The 23679-nt window shown below is 44.6% G+C and overlaps 1 protein-coding gene across 8 annotated transcripts in view; it reads left to right on the forward strand.

Annotated features, from left to right (window-relative positions):
• NFKB1 (nuclear factor kappa B subunit 1) overlaps positions 1-23679 on the forward strand; it is a 192899-nt gene that overhangs the window by 102573 nt on the left and 66647 nt on the right. For all 8 annotated transcript variants that reach the window (XM_077476639.1, XM_077476641.1, XM_077476640.1 and 5 more), the window contains 2 exons: positions 8742-8890; positions 21870-22024. In XM_077476639.1, the coding sequence (XP_077332765.1) occupies positions 8742-8890; positions 21870-22024 (304 nt within the window). The remainder of the gene's footprint in view (positions 1-8741; positions 8891-21869; positions 22025-23679) is intronic.

The raw sequence follows: 23679 nt of genomic DNA on the forward strand, positions 1-23679 counted from the left end.
GCGGCACTGCTGGGCACGGATATGTGGCACTGGGGTGCAGCACCTTTGTTGAGGCAGATTGTGGGCACTGCTGGGTGGCACTGTGGGCACTGCTGGGTGGCACTGTGGGCACTGCTGGATGGCACTGTGGGCACTGCTGGGTGGCACTATGGGCACTGCTGGGTGGCACTGACAGGGGGACACATTTGTTATTGATGTGGCAAAGCAGGGGGCAGGTGGGCACTGGCAGGGCTGGCCGTGATCGGGACTAATGTCCCAAACACGGCCGCCGGTGATCGGCTCTTTTTTTTTCTCCTCGCGCTGTCAGTGCGAGGAGGAATAATAGCCGATAATAATAGCTCTATTTGTGTGGAAAAAAAAAGGACAAAAATGTCATATAGGTACAGTGTTGCATGACTGAATAATTGTCATTCAAAATGTCAGAGCACCGAAAGCTGAAAATTGGTCTAGTTAGGGAGTGCCCAGTGGGCAAGTGTTTAAAGGGTTTTAAAACTGTTTACTACTGACAGGGGTGCTTGTAATGGTCAGCTTTTATTTATTTATGTAAAACCTTTATTACAAATTGATTATTAATATAATATGGCTCTAAAAGACATGCCACATCCTATATATCCAGTATCTATCAAAATAAAGGCGCAGAAAACATTGAATTGTACATAAAACTCTATTTTTTTATTTATTATTTAAAAAATGACAATCTGTCTTTTATGAATAAGAAATAAACTGAGTTTTATGTAAAATTTTATGTTGTACAGTGCCCCCAAATGGCCTGATATTTCTGCACCTTTTTTGATAGATACTTTATCCCAAATAGAAGAAAAACTGTCTGTAACTGCTTATAAGGCATTGGCTGAAGTTTAGCTTTAGGCCCCTTTCATACGGGCTTTCCAATCAGTTCCGCCTGTCAGTTTTTCAGGCTGACCTGATTGGATCCTCCATTCGCTCGTATGAAATGGCGGATGTCAGCGGTGTCAAGTTCGCTGACACCCGCTGCTATCTGGTCCGATCCTGTCCATAAAATCCAGACAGATGGCTATCCTATTTTACATCTGTCCGGGGGATCGAATTGAATGGGATCGGGGTGGTCTGTTTTCATCCGATCTCCCCATAGAGGAGAGTGGGACTCTAACAGGTCCATCTCTGCACAGTGAGTGGAGACAGACCTGTCATCCGCCTGCTCAGCAGGGATCAGCTGAGCAAAATGGAATCTGCCGGGCAGACTGCCAGTGTGAAAGGACCCAGGGGCGGATCCAGGGGGGGGGCAACGGGTCAATTGCCCCCTCCGAGAATACGGCCGGTTCCGCGGGTCCAATCGCGGTCGGTTCCGCGGGTACCCGCGGGCCGGTTCCGTGGGTCCAATCGCGGGCGGTTCCGCGGGTACCCGCGGCCGGTTCCGCGGGTCCAATCGTGGCCGGTTCCGCGGGTCCAATCGCGGGCGGTTCCGCGGGTACCCGCGGCCGGTTCCGCGGGTCCAATCGCGGTCGGTTCCGCGGGTACCCGCGCGGCCGGTTCCGCGGGTACCCGCGCTTAGTGGACGAGTGAGGGGGGGCAGCTGGGCGGCTTAGGAGGGCTGCTGGCCAATCAGGAAGCCAGCAGGCAGGGGAGCAGGGAGATGACATCATCTCTCACTGCCCTGCATCCCTCCAGTTCCACCCTCACTGTGTAGGAAGCTGTGTGCAGCAGAGAGATTGCATCATCTCTCTGCTGCCTCTCTTCACTCTGGGACCCAACAAAAGACCACCAGTAGGTGACAATCCGCAATGTGTGGCAGGCTACGTGGCAAGTGGCAATCCGCAATGTGTGGCAGGCTACGTGGCAAGTTGCAATCCGCAATGTGTGGCAGACTACGTGGCAAGTGGCAATCCACAATGTGTGGCAGACTACGTGGCAAGTGGCAATCCGCAATGTGTGGCAGGTGACGTGGCAAGTGACAATCCGCAATGTGTGGCAGGTGACGTGGCAAGTGACAATCCGCAATGTGTGGCAGGTGACGTGGCAAGTGACAATCCGCAATGTGTGGCAGACTACGTGGCAAGTGGCAATCCACAATGTGTGGCAGACTACGTGGCAAGTGGCAATCCGCAATGTGTGGCAGGTGACGTGGCAAGTGACAATCCCCAATGTGTGGCAGGTGACGTGGCAAGTGGCAATCCGCAATGTGGGTCAGGCAACGTGGCAAGTGACAATCCGCAATGTGTGGCAGGTGACGTGGCAAGTGGCAATCCGCAATGTGTGGCAGGCTACGTGGCAATCCGCATCTGGTGGCAGGCGACGTGGCAAGTGACAATCCGCAATGTGTGGCAGGTGACGTGGCAAGTGGCAATCCGCAATGTGTGGCAGGCTACGTGGCAATCCGCATCTGGTGGCAGGCGACGTGGCAAGTGACAATCCGCAATATGTGGCAGGTGACGTGGCAAATCACAATCCGCAATGTGTGGCAGGCTACGTGGCAAGTGACATTCCGCAATGTGTGGCAGGTGACGTGGCAAGTGGCAATCCGCAATGTGTGGCAGGCTACGTGGCAATCCGCATCTGGTGGCAGGCGACGTGGCAAGTGACAATCCGCAATGTGTGGCAGGTGACGTGGCAAGTCACAATCCGCAATGTGTGGCAGGCTACGTGGCAAGTGACAATCCGCAATGTGTGGCAGGTGACGTGGCAAGTAACAATCCGCATTTGGTGACAAGTGACAATCCACATTTGGTGGCAGGCGACATGGCAAGTGACATCCTCAGGGCTCCCACTGATTCTGCAATATGGTGAGTTGAACCATTTAATTTTATATTACAATGTATTAATAGAAATAATGCGCTTCAATCATCCTGACACCATAACAACCATGGTGCCGTAATGATTGAAGCGCCAATACCAGCCATTTCCCATATAAATTGCCCCCCAAAAAACATATTTTATAGCAGTGCCCCTCCCGAGATTAGACTCTGGATCCGCCCCTGAAAGGACCCTTCATTTTTTCAAGCCCATTTAAATCTGCTAGTGCATATAACACTACCCTCTCCCAAGATTGACAATGCTGCTATCTAAAGGTGTCTCCTGCACCCTAATTTACACTTGTGCGAGTTCAAAGTCGTGCGATTTAGGCTTTGAAGCAACTTTGGATGGGTGCGATTTTGGATGTGACTTTGGCTTTGACCGTTGCACAACTGTCGCATTGATAACATTAAGATGTGACTTTTGAGAGTTTACATTGCAGTCTATAGGACTCGTTGCATGAAAGTCACATCAATGTAGTGCAGGAACCTTTTTAAAGTCGCATAGAAGGGTTTTCATTGAAGTACATGCAAGTTGTCATGTGATTTTATGTACCCAAAGTCATTGACAAATTACACAAGTGTGAATACCATAGACGGTGTTAAATATGTATGGTTCCCCACTAACACTGACAGTGCCAAGCCGTCCCCACCAGGAGAAGACAGTGATTATTGCTAGTGGCTATAGCAGCCGCTGGCGATAATCGAAAGTGAATCCAGCAGACTGGTTGTACCTAAGTTGATCGTTCGATGAACTTGGTACATTCAGCCTGCCCACACGCGGTTCAAAGCTTCGAACCGCATATAGCCAACCTAATGCCCCGTAAACACGATAGGATTTTCCGAGGTAAATGTTCAATGGGAGCTTGTTGTCGGAAATTCCGACCGTGTGTAGGCTCCATCGCATGCTCGGAATCAAGCAGAAGAGCTGCACTGGCTATTGGACTTCATTTTTCTCGGCTCATCGTACGTGTTGTACGTCACTGCGTTCTTGACGTTCAGAATTTTCCGACAATATCTATGTGACCGTGTGTATGCAAGGCAAGTTTGAGCCAACATCCGTCGGGAAAAAAAAACATGGATTTTGTTGTCGGAATGTGCGATCGTGTGTACAGGGCGTAAGAGAGTAAGTGTGTTACTGGTCATATCACCAGGTGAAAATTAAGGAAAAAAGTCTAAAAAAAGAGTAAACCAATGCAGACACCACCTTTTAAAGCACTGGAACGCTGAAAGGTATTTTTGTTTTGGGATTAAAAAATGGGTTCCAGGACTCTCATACTCATATTTAGGAGTAAAGATTCTTAAACTCATTTACTAAAATCTCATATAAAATATGTTTGTCATTTCGGTCTTTTCAGGTAAAAAAACATAATAGTTTCAATGTTGTGCAGCTAGGGTCCTATTTGTTAGTGTCTGTCTGGGAGACACTCATTTCACATCAGTCATCTGTACATGGAAACTGGAGAGATGACATATTCTGACTTAAATATTAAGCAGCTGTTAGTGTGTCATATTATCACAAATGTAACAGACTGTGGTCTAGGAAATATACTATTTAATACTATTTAATAATATAGTATATCAAAGGCTCCGTTTGACAAATATCTGAAAGCAGATGTTTATAGCTGCCTACTAATGTCGTCATGAAACCGAATGTTTCCATCAAATAGCCTGCAGATTCTAATTCTTGGTTTCAAATGTTTATCATGTAGAGCTTTTCATGTACTTTTTTTTTTTTTTATTCCTTTTATTGTTTGTTTGATTTGGTATCCAATAGTAACAGAAAGTTAAATCTAATCTCTAGACAGAAATACAATCCAGTTAAAACAGTTGTATTTATTAAAAAATGATAACTTATTTTTAAATGCTGCTAGTGTACAGTGCCTGAAATGATCTTGGTGTCGAGTTCCTGTAATCCTCTTCACTTTTATATAGAGAAGAGGAAGGGATACCACCAACAGCCAATTCGGTGTGTTGTGTGCATTGTGCATTGATTAAGAAGGACTGGAAGGAGAGAACAAGTTGAGCTGAGGGATGAGCTCATCAATGTGCTGCTGATAATTTTTTGTTCAATCACAGGCTGGCCTGGAGGGGAGGCAAGGTGGTCAAGCTGTATTGTTTAAGCACTTCTGCCCCGGAAGGTTTTACCCCTTCAAGACCAGGCCATTTTCTGCGATACGTCACTGCATTACTTTAACTGACAATTGTGCGGTCGTGCGACACTGTACCCAAATAAAATTGATGTCATTCTTTTCCCACAAATAGCTTTCTTTTGGTGGTATTTGATCACCTCTCCGGTTTTTATTTTTTTGCGCTATAAACAAAAAATGACCGACAATTTGGAAAAAAACTTTTTTTTTTACTTTCTGCTATAAAACGCATTCAATATAAAAAAAAAAAAAATCTAATCTCTTCATTAGTTTAGGCCAATATGTATTTTGCTATGTGTTTTTGGTAAAAAAAATCCCAATAAGCGTATATTGATTGGTTTGCGCAAAAGTTACAGCATCTACAAACTATGGGATATGCTTATGGAATTTTTTACTAGTATTGGCAGTGATCAGCGACTTGTATAACGGGACTGCGACATTGCAGTAGACAAATCAGACACTACTTTTTGGGCACCAGTGACACCAATACAGTGATCAGTGTTAAAAAAAAAATGCAGTGTACAGAAGACACTGGCAAGGAAGGGGTAAACATCAGTAATGAACAAAGGGTTTAATGTTTACCTAGGTGGTGCTTGCTAACTGTGTGGGGGTGCTTGTACGGGGGGAAGACAGAGATCCGTGTTCCTGCTTAGCTCACATCTCTGTCTTCCCTTGTCACAGGACGGTGATCTGCCTCTGTCGGGAGCGATTGGTGGGTCCCTCTGATTAGCTTTTGCTGTATCCAATCACAGTGGGAGCTGGTCGCCGGTGGCAGCGTGCACTCCGCAGACCTGGAAGTGAAGAATCATGTACCTGTATGTTATTCTGCCTGTAGGAGCCGCCGCCCTGCAGTATATTTGCATGGGGCGGTCGGCAAGCACCTGAAGACCGAAACTGTGAAACTTGTGCCCAAAAAAAAAGCAAGCAGGAGCCAATAGACTGGTCAGTGGTGTTGCCTATAGGCTCCCTGCAGCTAATTGAAGTGGTTGTAAAGGCTTTTCTTTAATAAACATGTTATACTTACCTGCTCTGTGTAATGGTACTGCACAGAGCGGCCCCAAATGTCCTCTTCTGGGATCCCTTGCCAGCACTCTGGGCTTCTCCTCTCCCTCTTCTCCGAGTGCCCCCATAGAAAGCCTCTTGCTATGGGGGCACTCATGTGGGCTCTCTCCAAAGCCAGGCTTGTGCGTCTATTGACACATGCAGTGCAGCTCAGCTCCGCCCCCCACTCCCTCCTCAATGAATTTGAAAGCAACAGGAGCCAGTGGCTCCCGCTGTTGCCTGTCAATCCCTGTGTGAAGAGGGGTATAGGAGAGAAGACCGTGGCCAGAATTGATCAAGGAGTGGAGGAAAAGTTTGATGAAGGCAGGCACATCAAGTCCTAAAATGTTTTTATCTTAAGTGGGGGGGAATGCATTAAGGTAAAAAAAAAAAATAGCTTTAGAACTACTTTAAGTTACTTGCTTACCAAGCCTTTTTCTGTTTGAAGGCAGCCATCTTGGTAAAGTGGCAGGCTTTGATTTATCATGACTGTTAGTAGTTGGTGGTCTGTTGCCTGATGGAGGACCAAAAATACAGCTGCAAAAGTGGTTCAGAAAGCACAGATCCGCAGAATGTATGAAGCAGAACCAGGAAGATGTTTGTTTTCAGGTCTCCAGGTTCAACTTTCTTTCCAGCAAGTAGAACAGTGAACACAGAAACAGCGGCAACAAATCTCGATCCAAATCTCATAACACTAGCAGTGTTAGCTCGTGGATAACAGAAGCCAGTATCAGAAATAGACTCGAAAGACTTAATACAAATAAGTTACCAGGACCAGATGGCTTAGACCCGAGTGTCCTTAAGAAACTCAGTCAAGCGATAGCTAGACTGTTTGTTCCTATTTTTTTATGGACAGTTTACTGACTGGAATGGTACCAGCTGATTGGAGTAAAGCCACGTGGTACCAATATATAAAAAAAAAGACAGAGATATATCCCTAAACAGGCCAGTTAGCCTAACATCAATAGTCTGCAAGCTATTGGAAGGGATGATAAGGGACTATATCCAATATTTTAGTATTGAAAACAGTATCATCAATAGTAATCCGCATGGATTCATGAAGGATCGTTTTTGCCAGATCAATCTATTAACATTCTACGAGAGTGAGTTGCCATCTAGATAAAGGAAGGCCTGTGGATGTGCTGTATCTGGATTTTGCAAAGAAATTTGATACAGTTCCACACAAATGTTTACTTTACAAACTGAGGTCTTTTGGCATGGACCATAGGGTGAGTTCCTGGACTGAAAACTAGTTACAGAGGCATGTCCAAAGGGTGGTGATAAATTGTGAGTACTCGCAATGGTCTGTCGTAGTAAGCAGGGTCCCCCAGGGATCTGTCCTGGGGCCAATTCTGTTTATTCCATTCTCTATATCATTAATGAATATACTAAACAGCTCAATCTCAGTATTTGCGGATGATGCAAAGCTAAGCAGGGCAATAACTTCCGCACATGATGTGGAAACCTTAGAAAAAGACCTAAGCAAAATTATGGGGTGGGCAACTACATTGCAAATGAGGTATAATGTTGACAAATGTAAGGTAATGCATTTGGGTGCCAAAAATATGAATGCAAGTTACTCGCTTGGGGAGAAGATCTGGGAGTCCTAGTAGATTGCAGGCTCAGCAATGGCATGCAATGCCAAGCTACTGCAAGCAAAGCCGGCAACATCTTGAGTATGACGTCCAGTTCTGGACATCAGTCCTGAAGAAGTGCTGGAACTGGAAAGAGTTTGAGGAGTGCAACAGAGCTAATAAAGGGACTGGAGGGCCTCTGTTATGGGGAAAGACTGCAAGCATTGAACTTATTCTCTGGAGAAGAGACGCTTGAGAGGGGATATGATAGCGATAACCAAATACTTTGCTGGTGACTTTAGCATAGGGAAAAAACTTTTCAGTGAAAGGGAGTTTAAAAAGACAGGCAGCCATTCACTGAAATTGGAAGAGAAGCAGTTTCACCATAATCAGTGTAGAGGGTTCTTTACTGTGAGAGTGGTAAGGATGTGGAATTCTCTTTCACAAGCAGTGGTATCAGCGGGGAGCGTTGATAGTTTAAAAAAAAACTATTAGATGCGCATCTTAATGATCACAACATACAGGGATATACGCTTTAGTCAGAGGAGCAGTTTTACCTGTACAAGCCACAGGAGTTCCACTACAATTTTCAGGAGGAATTCAAGAAAAATAAAAGTTACATTTTTCTGGGCACTGCTATGATGCAATTACCCTTTCTAGATGTTGCCAATCACATAACGAATCTTCACTTTTTGAGTTCAGGACTACTTTACTTGCAGTGAAAAAAAAACAAAGTAATCAGCTTTAGCTGTCTGGCAGAGCTGTGTAAATATCAGAACAACATAAACAAAAATAAAATTTTCTGGCAAGTAAAATAGACCCCATAATGGTATTTAAGCCTGTGTTAGCTTTAAGGCTGGGTTCACATTATTGCGAATTGGATGCGGGATATCTGCATCCAATTCGCAATAGCAGGAGATTGTGATCGGCACTCTATGGAGCCGGTTCACATATTTCCAATACGGCTCCAGTGCGAATTTGCACAGGGGTCCTGTGCGTCTTTTGATCCATTTCAGGTCCGAATTCAGCCCAATATTTGGGTTGAATTTGGACCTGAAATGATGAACCAGGACGCACAGGAGCCCTGTTGGGAGTGGCATCGGCATTAGGTGTGAACCCAGCCTTACAGTCATATGTGGCAGAATACTTGTTATAATATACTATTTGGCTATACTATTCTGGTAAACATTTTCCTCTTCTCTCAACAGATCTACAATTACATTGGCCATGCTAAAATTATTGTCCAGCTGGTAACCAATGCCAAAGATGTCCGGCTACATGCCCACAGCCTAGTAGGGAGGCATTGTGAAGACGGAGTTTGTTCTATAAATATGGGTCCTAAAGACATGGTAGTTGGGTAAGCATTTGTTGGATTAACTTATGTAATAACATTTTCTTACATGTTTTCTCTAATGGTTAAAGGGTTAAATAAACGAGAGCAGGAAATGACTAGTAAGCCTTGGTACATGAGCTGTTCAAACATTCCAAACCACAGCATGCTTCACACTTCAATGACATTATTTTGAGGTTTATGTACACTAAAATGGCACTTCCCACACTAGATGACTAGCGACAGTGCGACACCAGTATTCACACCAAATCTTCCTGTGATGCTAGAAAGGCGTTACATATCTTAAAGTTGACATGGACTGCAAATTTTAATAAATTAAAGCATCAGACCATTTGGTTTGGTTTTTGCCTGAGATATTTTGCTGTAGTCGTTTAAAATAAAAAATGCATGCATTCAGTACTATACAAACATACTTATCAAGTAGTAATAACCTACACATTACTACATTTTGGATTTAAAGCATTCTGGGTTTGCAGTCTAGCAATGTTATTTGGCCGCACCACTGCATTGTCACCACACTTGTGGGCCAGGGTAAGCTACTTGAACTGATCGCTGTCATTCAGTATTAGTTAATCATTTTGCAAAATTTACTGCCACTTGAATTTTAATTACACTAGCATAAGGTTGAAGAATTTACAAACAATGTCGAAGAAATGTTAAGGTGGAGGGTATAATGGCAGCTAGTATGTGCAAGGGAGGAATGCAGGGAGTATGACGACAACCCATATGTGTTTGACAGTGGGTAAAATGTTCAGGGGAGGAGTTCAAAGCTTATACGGACAAGCAGTATGTGCAAGAGAGGGGTGTGGAGGATATTATGACAGGCAGTTTGTGCAGGAGAGGCATACAAAGAGTATGATGGCAGCAGAGGAGTTCTGAGGGTATGACAGCAGCCCATATGTACAGTTAAGGAGTGCAGAGGCTAAGGCTCAGTTCACACCTATGTAATTTGCTTTTAAAACGTTTCTGCAGTGCTTTTTGCTTTGCGTTTTTGTTTTTGCACACACAATTTTACCATGATTTGCCTCCTTTTACAACGATATGTCTCCTCCCCTAGGCAGTCCCATCCCCCCACAGTTAGAAACACATATAGGGAACAGTTAAACCCTTAAAAAATAATAATAAAAATTACATAAATCTATCCCCTATTTCGTAGACGCTATAAAATCTTTTGCACAAACCAATCATTATACGCTTATTGCGATTTTATCAAAAATATGTAGAAGAATACATATTGGCCTAAACTGATGAAGAAATGTGTTTTTTTTGTTTTGTTTTTTTAATTTTTTGGGGATATTTTTTATAGTAAAAAGTACAAAATATTGTGTTTTTTTCAAAATTGCCACTCCTTTTTTTGTTTATAGCGCAAAAAATAAAAACTGCAGAGGTGATCAAATACCACCAAAAGAAAGCTCTATTTGTGGGGGGGAAAAATACATACATTTTTTTTTTGTACAATGTTGCACGACCGTGCAAATGTCATTTAAAGCAACGCAGTGCCGTATCACAAAAAAGGGCTTTTTCAGGAAGTGGTTAAAGAACGCAAATTGCGGCAAAATCGCAGCAAAAACACACTACATGTTCTGCAGCTTCTCAGTTGAAGTATATTGAACCAAAAAAGTTTTTAAAAAAAGCATTGTTTTGCATTTAAAATAGTCCCTGATCCTTTCCAAAAATGCAGCAGTTGAAAAAAAACATAGATGTGAACCTGTCCAATAGGAAACCATATTAAATGAACTGTAGAGCATTTCTGCAAAAAGCACCAAAAAACACACAGGTGTTAACCAGGCCTGAGACGGTAGGAATTATGTGCAGAGAGAAGTGTAGATGATGTGACAGCAGGCTGTAGGTGCATGAAAGGAATATGGAGAGTGTGATGGCAAGCAGTTTGTGAAGGAGATGGATAGTGTTAAGGCAGGCAGTAATAACAGTAGAGGAGTACAGAGAGTATGATAATAGTTGTACATGAGGTAGGTAAGGTCTTCTAGTTGGTATGGTGTAATTATCAGTTGGGTACAAAGGAGTTAGATAAGGTTATTTAGCAGGTAGCTAAGCAGTGTTACTTTTTGCATCGCATTTTTAATTTGTTTTAATTAGTCTTTTGCCTAAAATTCCATTTTAATCCCATTTTAGTCATCTGCAATGGTTTTAGTTTTAGTCATATTTTAGTCGACTAAAATCTCCAGTACACGTTAGTCGAATAAAATCACTTTAGTTAACTAAAATCTCATGTGTTTAGTTAAATTGTAACGCATTATTTAGAAATTGCTATAGAATTTTCAAACTCATTATATACTCCTGGTGTAAAAGAAATCTAATATGTTATTATTTATGGTATTAGAGTGCTGCTAAACCCAGTAATATGAAAATAGTTATTTTAATAGTTAGGAGGTCTGTAATGCTGGATAGTGATCTCGGGTCTGAGGAATGGCCTGCAATGCACAATGCTCTGGATGCCGCCATGCCGATGGTCACTGGTCAGAGGAGGCCTGTAATGCTGCACAGTGCTGGGTGGTGGTCTCAGGGGTGGCCTGTACTGCACAGTGCCCTGGATGCCACTGGTCAGAGGAGGCCTGTGATGCATGGTGCACAGTGCTCTGGACAGATGGTGGTCTGAGTGGAGGCCTTCTCAGGCCTGCTGTAATTGTAATGTACACTGCACACTCACAGTGCGTGCTCTGTCTGCTCTCTGCACTAGACGTGGGCGGTCATCAGGACTCGGGAGTGGGACTCTTGTCGGGACTCAGGAGGCCTAACTGTAATGCACAGTGCTGCTCTGGTCTCTGGCAGTTGTACTCGTCACGGTGTGGCCTGTAATCATGGTTGCACACAGTCACTTGCTTGCTGGGAGCGAAAGCAGTTCCATGGAAACTGGAAGTTGGTTCATAAGGGTAAACGTCCCTGCCTCACATTTGCATTTACTTTTTGTTTGTTAATGAAAACAGAATTGATTTTTGTCATATTTTTCGTCAGTGGACGAAAATATGGTGTACTTTTCGTTTCACTTCTCTCACTGTAAAAATGCTGCTGACGAAAAAGTTGAAGAAAACATTTTCGTTGATGAAATTAACACTGTTGCTAAGTTGATTCATTTATAAGGTGTAGCACAGTAGATAGCAGGTAGGTACACAGTAGGTAGGTGGTAGGGTATAGGTAGGTATACCTCATTGAGCAGGTTTGTACTCACCACAGTGAGCTGCTATCGGTCACAATGTTATCTTTTGTGGTAGCAGCTGTACTGATCCTCAGTATTCCCCCTCTTCTGCACTGATTGAGCACTGTTCTGTATACAGGGCTGGGGGGAGTTGCTAATACAATCCAGACACAGAGCTGATCAAGAAGCTGCAGAGCCACCCAAGAACTGTAGTGTGAGGTGCAGTTATGGCCAAGTCATTTGAGAATACCCAAGAGAACTAATCAATGTTCATGACCTGGGACTCAAGTGCTGACTTCCCTGCCGCTACCTGACATGGGGCTGTAAACAGCCGACACTCTACATGTGGCTGTATTTCAAGTGCATGCTTTTTCTCCAGCCATTCTAATTTAGTTATTGTAAGCCTCAGACATGAAATATGAACAAACTATAGCCTTCTATATAGTGTGTACTTGTCTCAATTAAGAGCACTAAGTGCCATTTCTGTCTTCTGCCTTGTTCTGCTATCAGCATGAATCACTTCTGACAGTTTTTCCTGACACCAAGAGAAAAATGGTGATGGTTTAAAACCATTTTAATTGTGTGTATATATGTGTGTGTGTGTGTGTGTGTGTGTGTATGTGTGTATGTGTATATATATATATATATATATATATATATATATATATATATATATATATATATATATAATACGTACGTATGAGTGTAAAGAATGAGTGATTGACTGCTGCAGATGCAAAATCCACTTTTACTTTCTTCCAGTGTTTGTCTTTGAGGCCCTTTGTGTGAAACCATACTTTCAGTACCTAAAACATATTTGTAATATAGAAACTTTTGGTACAGGAAGTTAATTATAATTTTGTTCACTGATAAAGCACTGCAAAATATAAATATGCACGTTTGTGTCCAGTTCTCTTTGAACCAACTGATTTACAGCAAAAAACGATTTGACTATACTTGTTTTTAGCTTTTTATGCAAATTTAAGTACTCTTTAGCTGGCAACAATAAAATATTGGCACCTCGAATTATTACTGTTAAATTGAGACACTGAACAGAAGATAGTCAATGTGGTGTACAGTTTATGATTTTTTATTTACATGATACTTATTATGAGCCTGATTCCCTGTCTTTCATGCTTATTAGGGATGAGCCAAACACCCCCTGGTTTGGTTCGCACCAGAAAATGCAAACAAGCAAAAAAATTGTGCGAACACCTTTAAAGTCCATGGCACATGAAAAATCAAAAGTGCTCAATTTAAAGGCTTGTATGAAGTTATTGTCATAAAAAGTGTATGGGAACACAGGTACTGCCTCGGGGGACATGTATCAATGCAAACAAAAAGTTTAAAAACAACCAACAAACAACCAACAATAATGCTTAAAGTGAAACAATAAAAATTAAATATTCCTTTAACTATGGTGCCGGGGGTGGGGGGGGGCCGTTTGTTCTCTTAGTCTGCCTGTAAAGTAGTGCATCTTTCCGATGTGTTTTACTGTGCCGCATTTCTAAAGGAAAAAAAGTCACTTAAAATTGCTCATGGCTGTAATGTATTGCAATATAAATTTTAAAAAAATATTGAAAAAACGGCTTGCGCCCCCCCCCCCCCCCCCCAGTCCAAGTCCATGACAGGCCCTTTGGCTATATATATTTATATATATTTTTATATATGTGTGTGTGTAATAAATATATTATATATTAGACTGTATGTGTGTGTGTACGTATGTATATATATTTATTTAAAATACACTGCACGCCACTAACTAACCTTCCTGCCTAATCTAGCTCGATCTATCTCCAGCCACACAGTTACTATGTAAGCAGCCTTATATAGTGTTGGGCATGGACTTAGTCCCCCTGAGCCATGATTGTCCAAAGGCACCCTGCCTTTGGCCAATTATGGTTCTTGCAGCAGAGCGCACTCTGAGATTGAGCATGCTTTGGCCGATCATCAGACGCCAATGCATCGCGATCTCGCATTGCATTATGGGGCATTCCACAGCGCTGGAATTTTCCGCAAACGCCTCATATGGCTCATCCCTAATGCTTATGTTAGGCTTTAGTGCTGTGTATATCTATGGATACACACAGCCCAACTCAGTAGCGTTATTAAAAGTTGATTTTAGAATCCCTTTTAAATATTTTTTTCTCTTATATTCACAGACCGACACAGCTCCTCTCTGTAACAAAATGTGTTGTCAGCCCTATCACTGGAGATTACTAGGCAAAGTTGTAATACAACACTTCAGAACTTTTAGTTTCGCCCAGAGGGGGTCCCTAGGCTACAACCCCCACAGCCTGCCCTAGCAGACTCAGTTTTATTTTGCCTAGTGAAGGAGATGCACCTAGGAACCCTGCGGTCCCATAGGTACGTGTTTTTTTGATGCAGAAGCTTTGCTTTTTGCGCATGATGATTGATCCTGTGATCTTCTATCAACAGCTGGCTGGGTGACAGGCTAGTTCACTTATCCCTGTAGTCTCCCCAGTCCAGCCATCGAGCGTGTGCAGGTCGCAGCTACGGCTCAGCAGGCCACAACATACCTCAGCTCCAGAGGTGGTCGTGAGCTTTTATGCTCCGGGGCATACATATGACCAGGCTACTGATGTCTGGCTCACAGAATGCTGAGGCTAACAGCCACCCTGTACTGATCAGTGAGTGGGTCTGTAATGGAATGTCTCCCAGCTCTTCAGGACTGGTAAGTACAGTTCTCTCTGCTTCGGTGGGGCTGAGCAGCTGGGCATTCCCTGGGAGATCGATTTGGGGGCCACCTCACCTCCCTCTCCTTCTCCCCTGTCCCTATCTTCCCTCTATCCCCCCTCCGGGGAAGTCACTGCATGTGTCTGCTGAGCGGTGTGTGTATCCTATGCAGGGGCTCTCTGTGGACTCTCACCTGTCATGGGGGGGCTGAATGGATAGCGGTGGTCCTGGGTCCTGTGTGGGGGTCCCTGGAAGGTGCCTGTGAGGTTTTACTGTGTTGGGCCAGCGCTGTGACTCTGCAGGGGGTGTTTTATTTTCACCTCATGGCGATGTCTGGCGGCCATTTTAGGTATGGGCAGAGCAGGTTGTCTACATGGGCTTCAGCGGCCATTTTCTGTGAGTTTTCCTATTCGGGACACTGGCGGACATTTTCCAGAGGCCTGAGCACGTTCGTTCAGTGTTCTCTAGCAGCAGCATGACATGTGCTTTCACAGCCTTGCTTCCTGTGGTTCCTGTCTGTGTATAGGACGCCGGGCGGCCATTTTCCTAAAGCCTGAGCATGCTGTACAGATCGTTTTAGCGCTCATTTCCACGGCTGCTGCCGACACAGTTTTTTGCCCCTCTGCGCTTGGGAACCCCTGGGTGCTGCAGGCATTGCTTTGTATTCAGCACAGAACTCCTCAGGGTGGTGAGTCCGGCAGGTAGGAGCCCCCCAGTCAGCGGCAGCAGGAGGGTGGGACTTTTCACTGTCCTAAGTCCCCTTCAGGCGGCAGACAGGGTAGGGTCAGCATGGCTTCAGAAACTGCTGTTTCTTCCCCCGAAATCCAGGCAAACGGGTCACCTGCGGACTGCGCAGTGCCCATGGACACCCTGACAGCGGTCCTCAATTCTTTGTTGCTAGGATGGAGGCGGTGCGTGGGAAGAAAGGTGCATTAGAGAGGCCCCTGTCCTCCCGTCCTCTGGGGAGAGCTCTGATGCAGACTCGGGCCCTGCTGAGGCTGGTGACCCCTGCTCTGTATCAGATGACGCTGCCCAGGACTGTTCGGACAGTGAGGATGAGTCCCCGTCCGGGTCTGTGCACGACAAAGCTCTTGTTGGAGCACTTATCACAGCTGTGCGTGATACCCTGAAGATTCAGGAGCCAGCAGATCCCTCTGCTGATGTACCGGTCCCTTTTGGGTCCTTCAAGCCAGCACGTTCACCTAAGGTGTTCCCATATCTGACTTATTTTGACATGCTCATTTACAGGGAATGGGTCGACTGCAACGGACCTTTTCGGTCCCCAAAAACATGGCGGTGCGTTACCCCTTTGAGGAAAGGACTCCCCAGTATCCAGGTTAAATAAGTAACCAAAATCCCGGTAGAAGGGACTGCATTTTAGGATCCCACAGACAGGAAGGCCAAGGTAGTGTCTCGTTCCTCGTTTGCGGTTGTGGGGTCCGCCATGCGACCAGTACTGGCATTCACACTAGTGTCGCAGACACTGACTGAGTGGGCAAAAGTTTTGCATCACGAATTGGGAGAGCAACAGGCTTGTCCCGTCTGCGTAGAACTAGCAGACCAACTAGTGCAAGGCCTTAAGTATGTCTGTGACGCATCCCTGGATACTCTCCCATTGTTATCCAGGGCTTCAGTGTAAACTGTGGTGCTGAGGTGCCTAATCTGGTTAGAATGCTGGTCTGCCGACCAGACATCCCAAAAAGCCCTGGCGGATCTTCCCTTCCTTTGGCGACCGGCTCTTTGGAGCCGCTTTGGATGACATTATTAAAAATGCCACTGGTGGTAAGAGTACACTACTCCCACAGGCCAGGAAGTCTAAGGAGCCACGCCGTAGGCAAGGACCCTTTTTTCCTCTCACAAACGGCTTTTTTGTCCGCCGGGGCTTCGACAAGGCGTCCCCAGCCCGTCAGAATGGCCATGGGCGGACAAAAGCATCCCTGGCACCGCAAGCCTAGCAAGCCTGCGACAAAAAGTGCTACCGCATGAAGGTTCGCCCGCACCCTTGTTTTCGGGTGGGGGGCCGTCTTCGGGCGTTTGCAGCCCGGTGGTCCTCTCAACTGTCCGACCGATGAGTTTGCGTTCTGATTTCCTATTTCCTCCGGCTACAAGATAGAGTTCCTCTCTTGGCCACAGAAAAGATTCTTCCCCTGCAGCATACCCGTTTCCCCGGTTCGCCGGGAGGCCCTCTTGGGGGCAGTAAGGAACCTGCTGAGTCGCGGGGTGGTTGTATTGGTTCCGGACTCGGGACGCTTCCAGGGATTCTACTCAAATATGTTTGTAGTTCCAAAAAAGGAAGGGGTACGTCCAATCTTGGACCTAAAAGCCCTCAATCACTTTGTAAAAGTGCAGAGGTTCAGAATGGAATCAGTTCGCTCGGTAGTCGCTGCACTCCATCAAGGGGAATTCCTGGCATCTTTGGACATCCAAGATGCGTACCTGCACATACTCATATGCCTGAGGCATCAGAAGTTTCTGCGATTTGCAGTTGGGGAAGCCCACTTTCAGTTTGTGGCTCTCCCTTTTGGCCTGGCATCAGCCCCCCGAGTCTTTACCAAGGGTAGCTCCGGTCGAGGTCGTGGGATACCGAGACGATCTCCTCCTGTGATAAAGAAGTCGTTGTTGGTGCCGACCCAACCTCTGGAGTACCTAGGCTTGCTGCTGGACTCCTTGGAAGCGAGTGTTCTCCCTTCAGACAATCTGCAGACGCTCAGATCCGTGGGTACATTGCTGACGAACCGTCAGTGGTCGTCGCTTTGCTTTTGCATGCGAGTCGTGGGGCTCATGGTGGCCTCCTTCGAGGCGGTACCGTTTGCCCGGTTCCATACCAGAGTCCTGCAGTAGGAGATTTGTCAAAATGGGACAAATCTCAGTTGTCCCTGGATCGCCAGATCCAGGTGTGCCAGTCAGTCAAAGACTCACTGATCTGGTGGTTGAGGTCCCCGGTGATTTAGTCAGGAAAATCTTTCCTACCTCTGAAGTGGACAGTGATCACAAAGGACGCCAGACTATCCGGCTGTGGTGGAGTGATGGGGGTTCAGTCGGCCCAGGGCCTCTGGTTGACTGAAGAATCCAGGTTGCCGATCAATCTGCTCGAATTGAGAGCGATCAGGCTGTGCCTATCCACATGATCAATGAGACTGAAAGGAAGTACGATCAGGATCCAATCAGACAATACCACCGCGGTGGCATACATCAATCACCAAGGGGGAACAAGAAGCTCAGCCGCTGCTCGGGAGGTCGCTAACATACTTCAGTGGGCAGAGCGACATGTACCGGCCCTGTCGGCCATTTACACTCCTGGAGTGGAAACCTGGCAGGCGGACTATCTGAGTCACCAGATGCTGGACCCAGGAGAATGGGCATTGCATCCGGAGGTTTCAAGTCACTGTGCCTGAGGGGGGGCACACCAGACGTGGCTCTCCTGGCCTCCCATCTCAATCGGAAGGTGCCAAGATTCGTGTCCAGGACAAGAGATCCATGGGCAGATGCGTCGGACGCGCTGGTGGCAAAGTGGGATCAGTACCAGCTGATCTATGCCTTTCCTCCACTAAAACTGTTGCCACGCCTGCTTCGCAGGGTGGAAGCTGAGGGGATCCCAGTAATACTGGTTGCCCCAGATTGGCCTTAAAATCCTTGGTGTGCAGACGCTCCCTGGCGACCGCCATTGCGGGAGGACCTTCTGGTTTAAGGTCCGATTCTCCATTCTGCTTTACCATCGCTGGGTTTAACGGCATGGCTATTGAGAGCCAAGTGTTGAGGAACCAGGGTTTGTCGGAATCGGGGATCCCAACCATGTTGAGAGCATGAAAATCTTCCTCTTGGAAGATATATCATCGTACCTGGAAGGCCTATATCTCCATGTGTGAGGAGAAAAGATGCCATCCGCACTGCTTTTCCATATCCAGGATCCTGCTGTTTCTTCAGCAAGGATTATACCAGAAATTGGCATTGAGCACTATTAAAGGACAAATTTCAGCTTTGGCTGTCTTTTTTCAGCGACCCCTGGTGTCTCCCTCGTTAGTGAGTACCTTTGTTCAGGGGGTTTGTCATGTAGTCCCTCCGGTGCGTCCACCGTTACCCCCTTGGGATTTGAACCTGGTGTTATCAGCGCTTCAAAAACCACCATTTGAAAATATCAGGGAGATTCCCCTGTTGACTCTTTCCCAGAAAGTGGTCTTTCTTGTGGCCATCGCATCGGCCAGGAGGGTTTCGGAACTGGCAGCCTTATCTTGCAAGTCGCCCTATCTGGTTATCCACGAGGATAAGGTGGTGTTGCGTCCGCAACCATCCTTTCTATCAGAGGTAGTCTCAGCTTTTCATATCAATGAGGACATTGTGTTGCCATCTCTGTGTCCTAAGCCGAAACATCTTAAGGAGGTGGCCCTTCACACTCTGGATGTGGTTCGGGCTCTTAGGGTGTATTTGTCTGCCGCGGCTCCCTTTCGGAAGTCAGGCTCACTGTTTGTTTCGGTGGCTGGTCCAAAGAAAGGCATGGCGGTCTCGTCGGCCACCATTTCCAGGTGGATCAGACAGATTGCAGTACAAGCCTACGCCTTGAAGGGGCAGGTGCCCCCCTTTCCGGTCACGGCCCACTCCACGAGGGCAATCGGAACGTCTTGGGCTTTCCGACACCAGGCGTCTGCCGTTCAGGTGAGTAAGGTGGCGACTTGGTCGTCTGTCCACACATTTACCAAATTTTACAGGGTAGACGTCAGTGCATCGGCTGATGCCTGCTTTGGCCACAAAGTTTTGCCATGTAGTTGCAATTAAAAATGCAAAATATAATTTTTCCTGTTTTTTCGAAAAAACACAGTACTGTTTTTTTTGGGGTGATCACTCCTGTTGAGTATACCCTGATTTTAATGCACTGTTGCATTACTTCCGCAGTTTTGGTGCGGTTTTTGGGTAATCACTCCTGTTGAGGATACCCTGATTTTTGTGGTGGTTTTTCCACGCACTGTTTGGTGGGTAGAGTTTCACTAGTTCGAACTTGCCATGGCGGATGAAGTTTTATGCTCTTTTCCCACCCCTCGTTTGGCACTGCTTGGGGACATCCCATTTTGTTACAGAGAGAAGCTGTGTCGGTCGGTGAATATAAGAGAAAATAGGATTTTTTGTACTCGCCGTAAAATACCTTTCTCTGTAATTCACCGACCGACACAGCACCCGCCCCTCCTTTTTCTCTATACGTTATACTGCTTGTTGACGTACTGAGTCTGCTAGGGCAGGCTTTGGGAGTTGTAGCCTAGGGACCGCCCCCTGGGAGGAACTAAATGTTCTGAAGTGTTGTATTACAACTTTGCCTAGTAATCTCCAGTGATAGGGCTGACAACCCATTTTGTTACAGAGAGGAGCTGTGTCGGTCGGTGAATTACAGAGAAAAGGATTTTACAGTGAGTACAAAAAATCCTATTTTTTTAATACAAGCAGTACCTGATTTTGAGCTGGTATCAGCCTTTTCCAATCCACTGTATAGCAGATGGGGGAGGAAGAAAATAAAACAATGATCCAGTCGGCTGTGCTGCAGTGCTCATGTGCTAACAAGAGGCATAAGTCCATCAGTGTGCTACCTCTCCTGTCCTTCGCCAGCCTTATGGGAAGGATAAGACCTGTAAAGATTAATTAACTGCAGCAAAGACTTAAGTCTGCCTTGGCAGATAAGGCTGTGTGCAGAGCTGTCTGAATCTCTGTACTGGATGGATAGAAATATAAATCCTTTGGTAGACAAACGGCTCCCTTATACTGTATGTATAAAATCTGTGTATTTCCTTGTTTGCCTGGAGTTCAACTTTAAACTTTATGCTGATACACAATGAGTTTGAGCACAGTGTTTTGCTACACTTGCCCTGTTGTTTTTAGTAAAAAGTAAACTTTTGTTTGTTTTAAACACCTAGTTAGTTTAAAGCTAAAATCTAGGAAAGCCAAAATCTACCCAATTTCTAGTGTAAAATAGGATTTTTGCGCTTGCCGTAAAATTCTTTAATTGGAGTTTAATTGGCATTCATTGAGGTACACAGGAAGTCTTTAACCTTAATTTTTTACTGCCAACAAGACGATTGGACACTGGCAAACAAAACAACTGTAGACCAGCCCAGGATAATCCCTCCTACCACCAGCATGCACCAGTTTTATAGCAAAGCAGTACTAAAATCATAAGCACAAACAAATGTGTCCCTCAGTGGATGCCAAGAAAAGGATTTTACCGTAAGTAGAAAAATTCTGTTTTCTTTCATGTCTGTTGAGGGACACGTGAAGTTGTTAACCTTCCAGACCTTCCAACAGCCAAACTAAAGGTGGGCAACATAGCAAACAATTACCAACAGACAAAAAAAAAAAAAAAAACTCAGGAAAACTGAGGACTGCCTGCACCTCAAAGAGCTGTCTGAAGGACCTAACATCCAAAGCTAGCATCGGGTGAAGCCAAAATGTCCACCTAGTAGAACTTAGAGACTGTGTGAACAGAAGACCAGGTGACAGCCTAACAAGTTGGGAAACAGTTATTTGATAGCAAAATGCCCAATACTCACAGTGCAGTGTGCCTTATTGGTAAAGGTTAGATGATAGTGTTCCTGAACCACCTAGAAATGGTGCAACAAGAAGCTGGTTCTCTCTTCTTGGATGACAAAAAGAGACTCAATCTTCCTGAAAGAAGCAGTGGGTGAAAAAAAGACTAAATCCATGACCAAATCCAGGGGGAAACTTCCTTTTGGTGAACTGCAGCCAACAGAGGGACTAAAGAAGGATATGCTTGTTAAGGTGAAAGGCAGAAACTACCTCAAGCAAGAAGGAGGTCCCTGATGATAATTGTAAACAGGATAAATAGAGAGGGTGAATCTCCTTAATGGAGGCAAAGTGGTTCATTTACTAAAACTGGAGAGTGCAAAATCTTTGACTAAACAAACTGGAAGCTGATTGGTTTCTATGCAGAGCTGCACTAGATTTTACAGTCTCCCGTTTTAGTAAATCAACCTCAGAGCCAGGTGTTCTAGTCCCACTCCACTCTATCCAAAACTCCTCATGGAGGAGAAAGAAAGACTGCTCACATAGTAAACCATGATCATACAGTTTGAAACGGTAGCACTCTTCTAAACATGATATACAATAATTTTTTTGTATGTGCTGCATAACTTGCAGGTTCCCCAATCTAGGAATTCTTCATGTCACAAAGAAAAAAGTGATTGAGATACTGGAAATGCGTATGATTGATGCTTTTAAGAAGGGATACAACGCTGGTCTTTTGGTTCATCCTGAGTTAAACTACCAATATTCAGGGGATAGGTCACTGACTGGTGGGTAATATTTAATTACTATCTTGTTTCTTCTATCTTTTCATTTTTAATGTTGATGGATGCATTTCTTTTTAATAATAAGTAGAAAAATTCTCTTTTTCTTGTCTGTTTTAAGTGTGCCTGTCCTTTCTTTTCTGTGTCTGCTTTACTAATATTTCTCCCTTAATATGTAAGACTATTTTCCTGCTTCCTCTATGTTTGCTTTCAAAATATCTTACCTATTGGTATTACATCAATCATTGTACCTTCCCTTAAGGAATTTATGAAGCTAGTCGAACACCCTTAACAACTTATCCTTACATGCACGTGTTTTTATATGCACAGTAACGTATTTTTGGCACTTCATCACATTTTTTTTATTGAACAAGCCCAGTTATTTTCAGTGGGATCTTATCTGCACATCACAGGGCCATAAAAAGGCACTCTATTTATTTGTTCCAGAGCACAACAAAGCTCTCATTATAAGGTGCATTTCTTTATTGACTGTATACAAGAAAAGTTCCCTTGGAGTAGGGCTTTCCTTGTATTGCATCCTCACTCACAACGCACGACTGTTGGGCCTGCATTGTAAACAATGACTTCACAGCTGTGACTGCCAGCCACAGAGCCAAAGCAGACTTTAGAGGACTAGTCACATGGAAGGAGGAGCCTACAGAAGTGAGGGATAAGGAACAGAAGGTACAACCTACAGATAAGGAACAGAAGGTACAGCCTACAGAAGTGAGGGATAAGGCACTTTAGGTAAAAAGGAGCATTTCACCCTTGCAGGGTGGGGGGAGCCCCACTACAAAGGTAATTTTGTTTATGTTGCCCAGAGTTCACCTTTAAAATTGATCATACAATGTATGTAACCTATAGTGCATACAAAGCGTATTGTACCATGGGTTTACATGCTCACTACAATGCACATAAAGTGTCCGTGCACCTTAAAGTATAGATTGTACTAACTGAAAAAGGATGTGTAACTTTTTTAAATATCCTGTTTACAAATTAGTAATTAATGTAAGTTTTGAAATTTTCTTATATATGCATATACCTTATTTATCAAATATTTCACAGCTCCCCAAATGGTTTACAGAGAAATTCTCAGCAAATGAGTCTACAATGTTAGGCCAGCTGTATTTAGCCCTCTCCTAGATCAGGCTCCTTCCTGCCTCCATATCTAAAGACTACGGATGAGCAAAATTAAGAGCTACTTCTATAACATTTTTGTGAAAATCTGTAGTTGTCTGCAAAATCAAATTTTTGAAAAATGCTTTGGGGTCAGTTTGGAAGATAACGTTTAGATAAAATTAAGGTTATTGTTAAGTGTAAAATGGGATTTAAATGGTCCCTGAGGGATTATGGAAGTTTCTCTCAACTGTCCTAGCCTTTTTCTTGTGCCAAAAAACAGCATCTTTATGGGTTTTTTTTCACAGAAATTAAAAAAAAGTGAAAAGAACTAGATGTGACAGTACCCAAATAATGATCAAATACAAAAAAAGAGAAAAAAACATGCACTCTTTGTTTAAGCAAATTTCACAGCAGCTCAGTGAGCAAAAAACTGAAACTTTGGCAAAATCTTACCAACATCTGCAAAATGAAAATCACTTCATACATTGCTACTTTTTGGCCCCATTCACACTACCCATAGCAAAAACCTGTGTTTTCTGCTT

Source organism: Lithobates pipiens, unplaced genomic scaffold (genome assembly GCF_037356315.1).
Source record: "Lithobates pipiens isolate NorthernLeopardFrog02 unplaced genomic scaffold, aLitPip1_a1.2 Scaffold_13, whole genome shotgun sequence".
Classification (NCBI taxonomy): domain Eukaryota; kingdom Metazoa; phylum Chordata; class Amphibia; order Anura; family Ranidae; genus Lithobates; species Lithobates pipiens.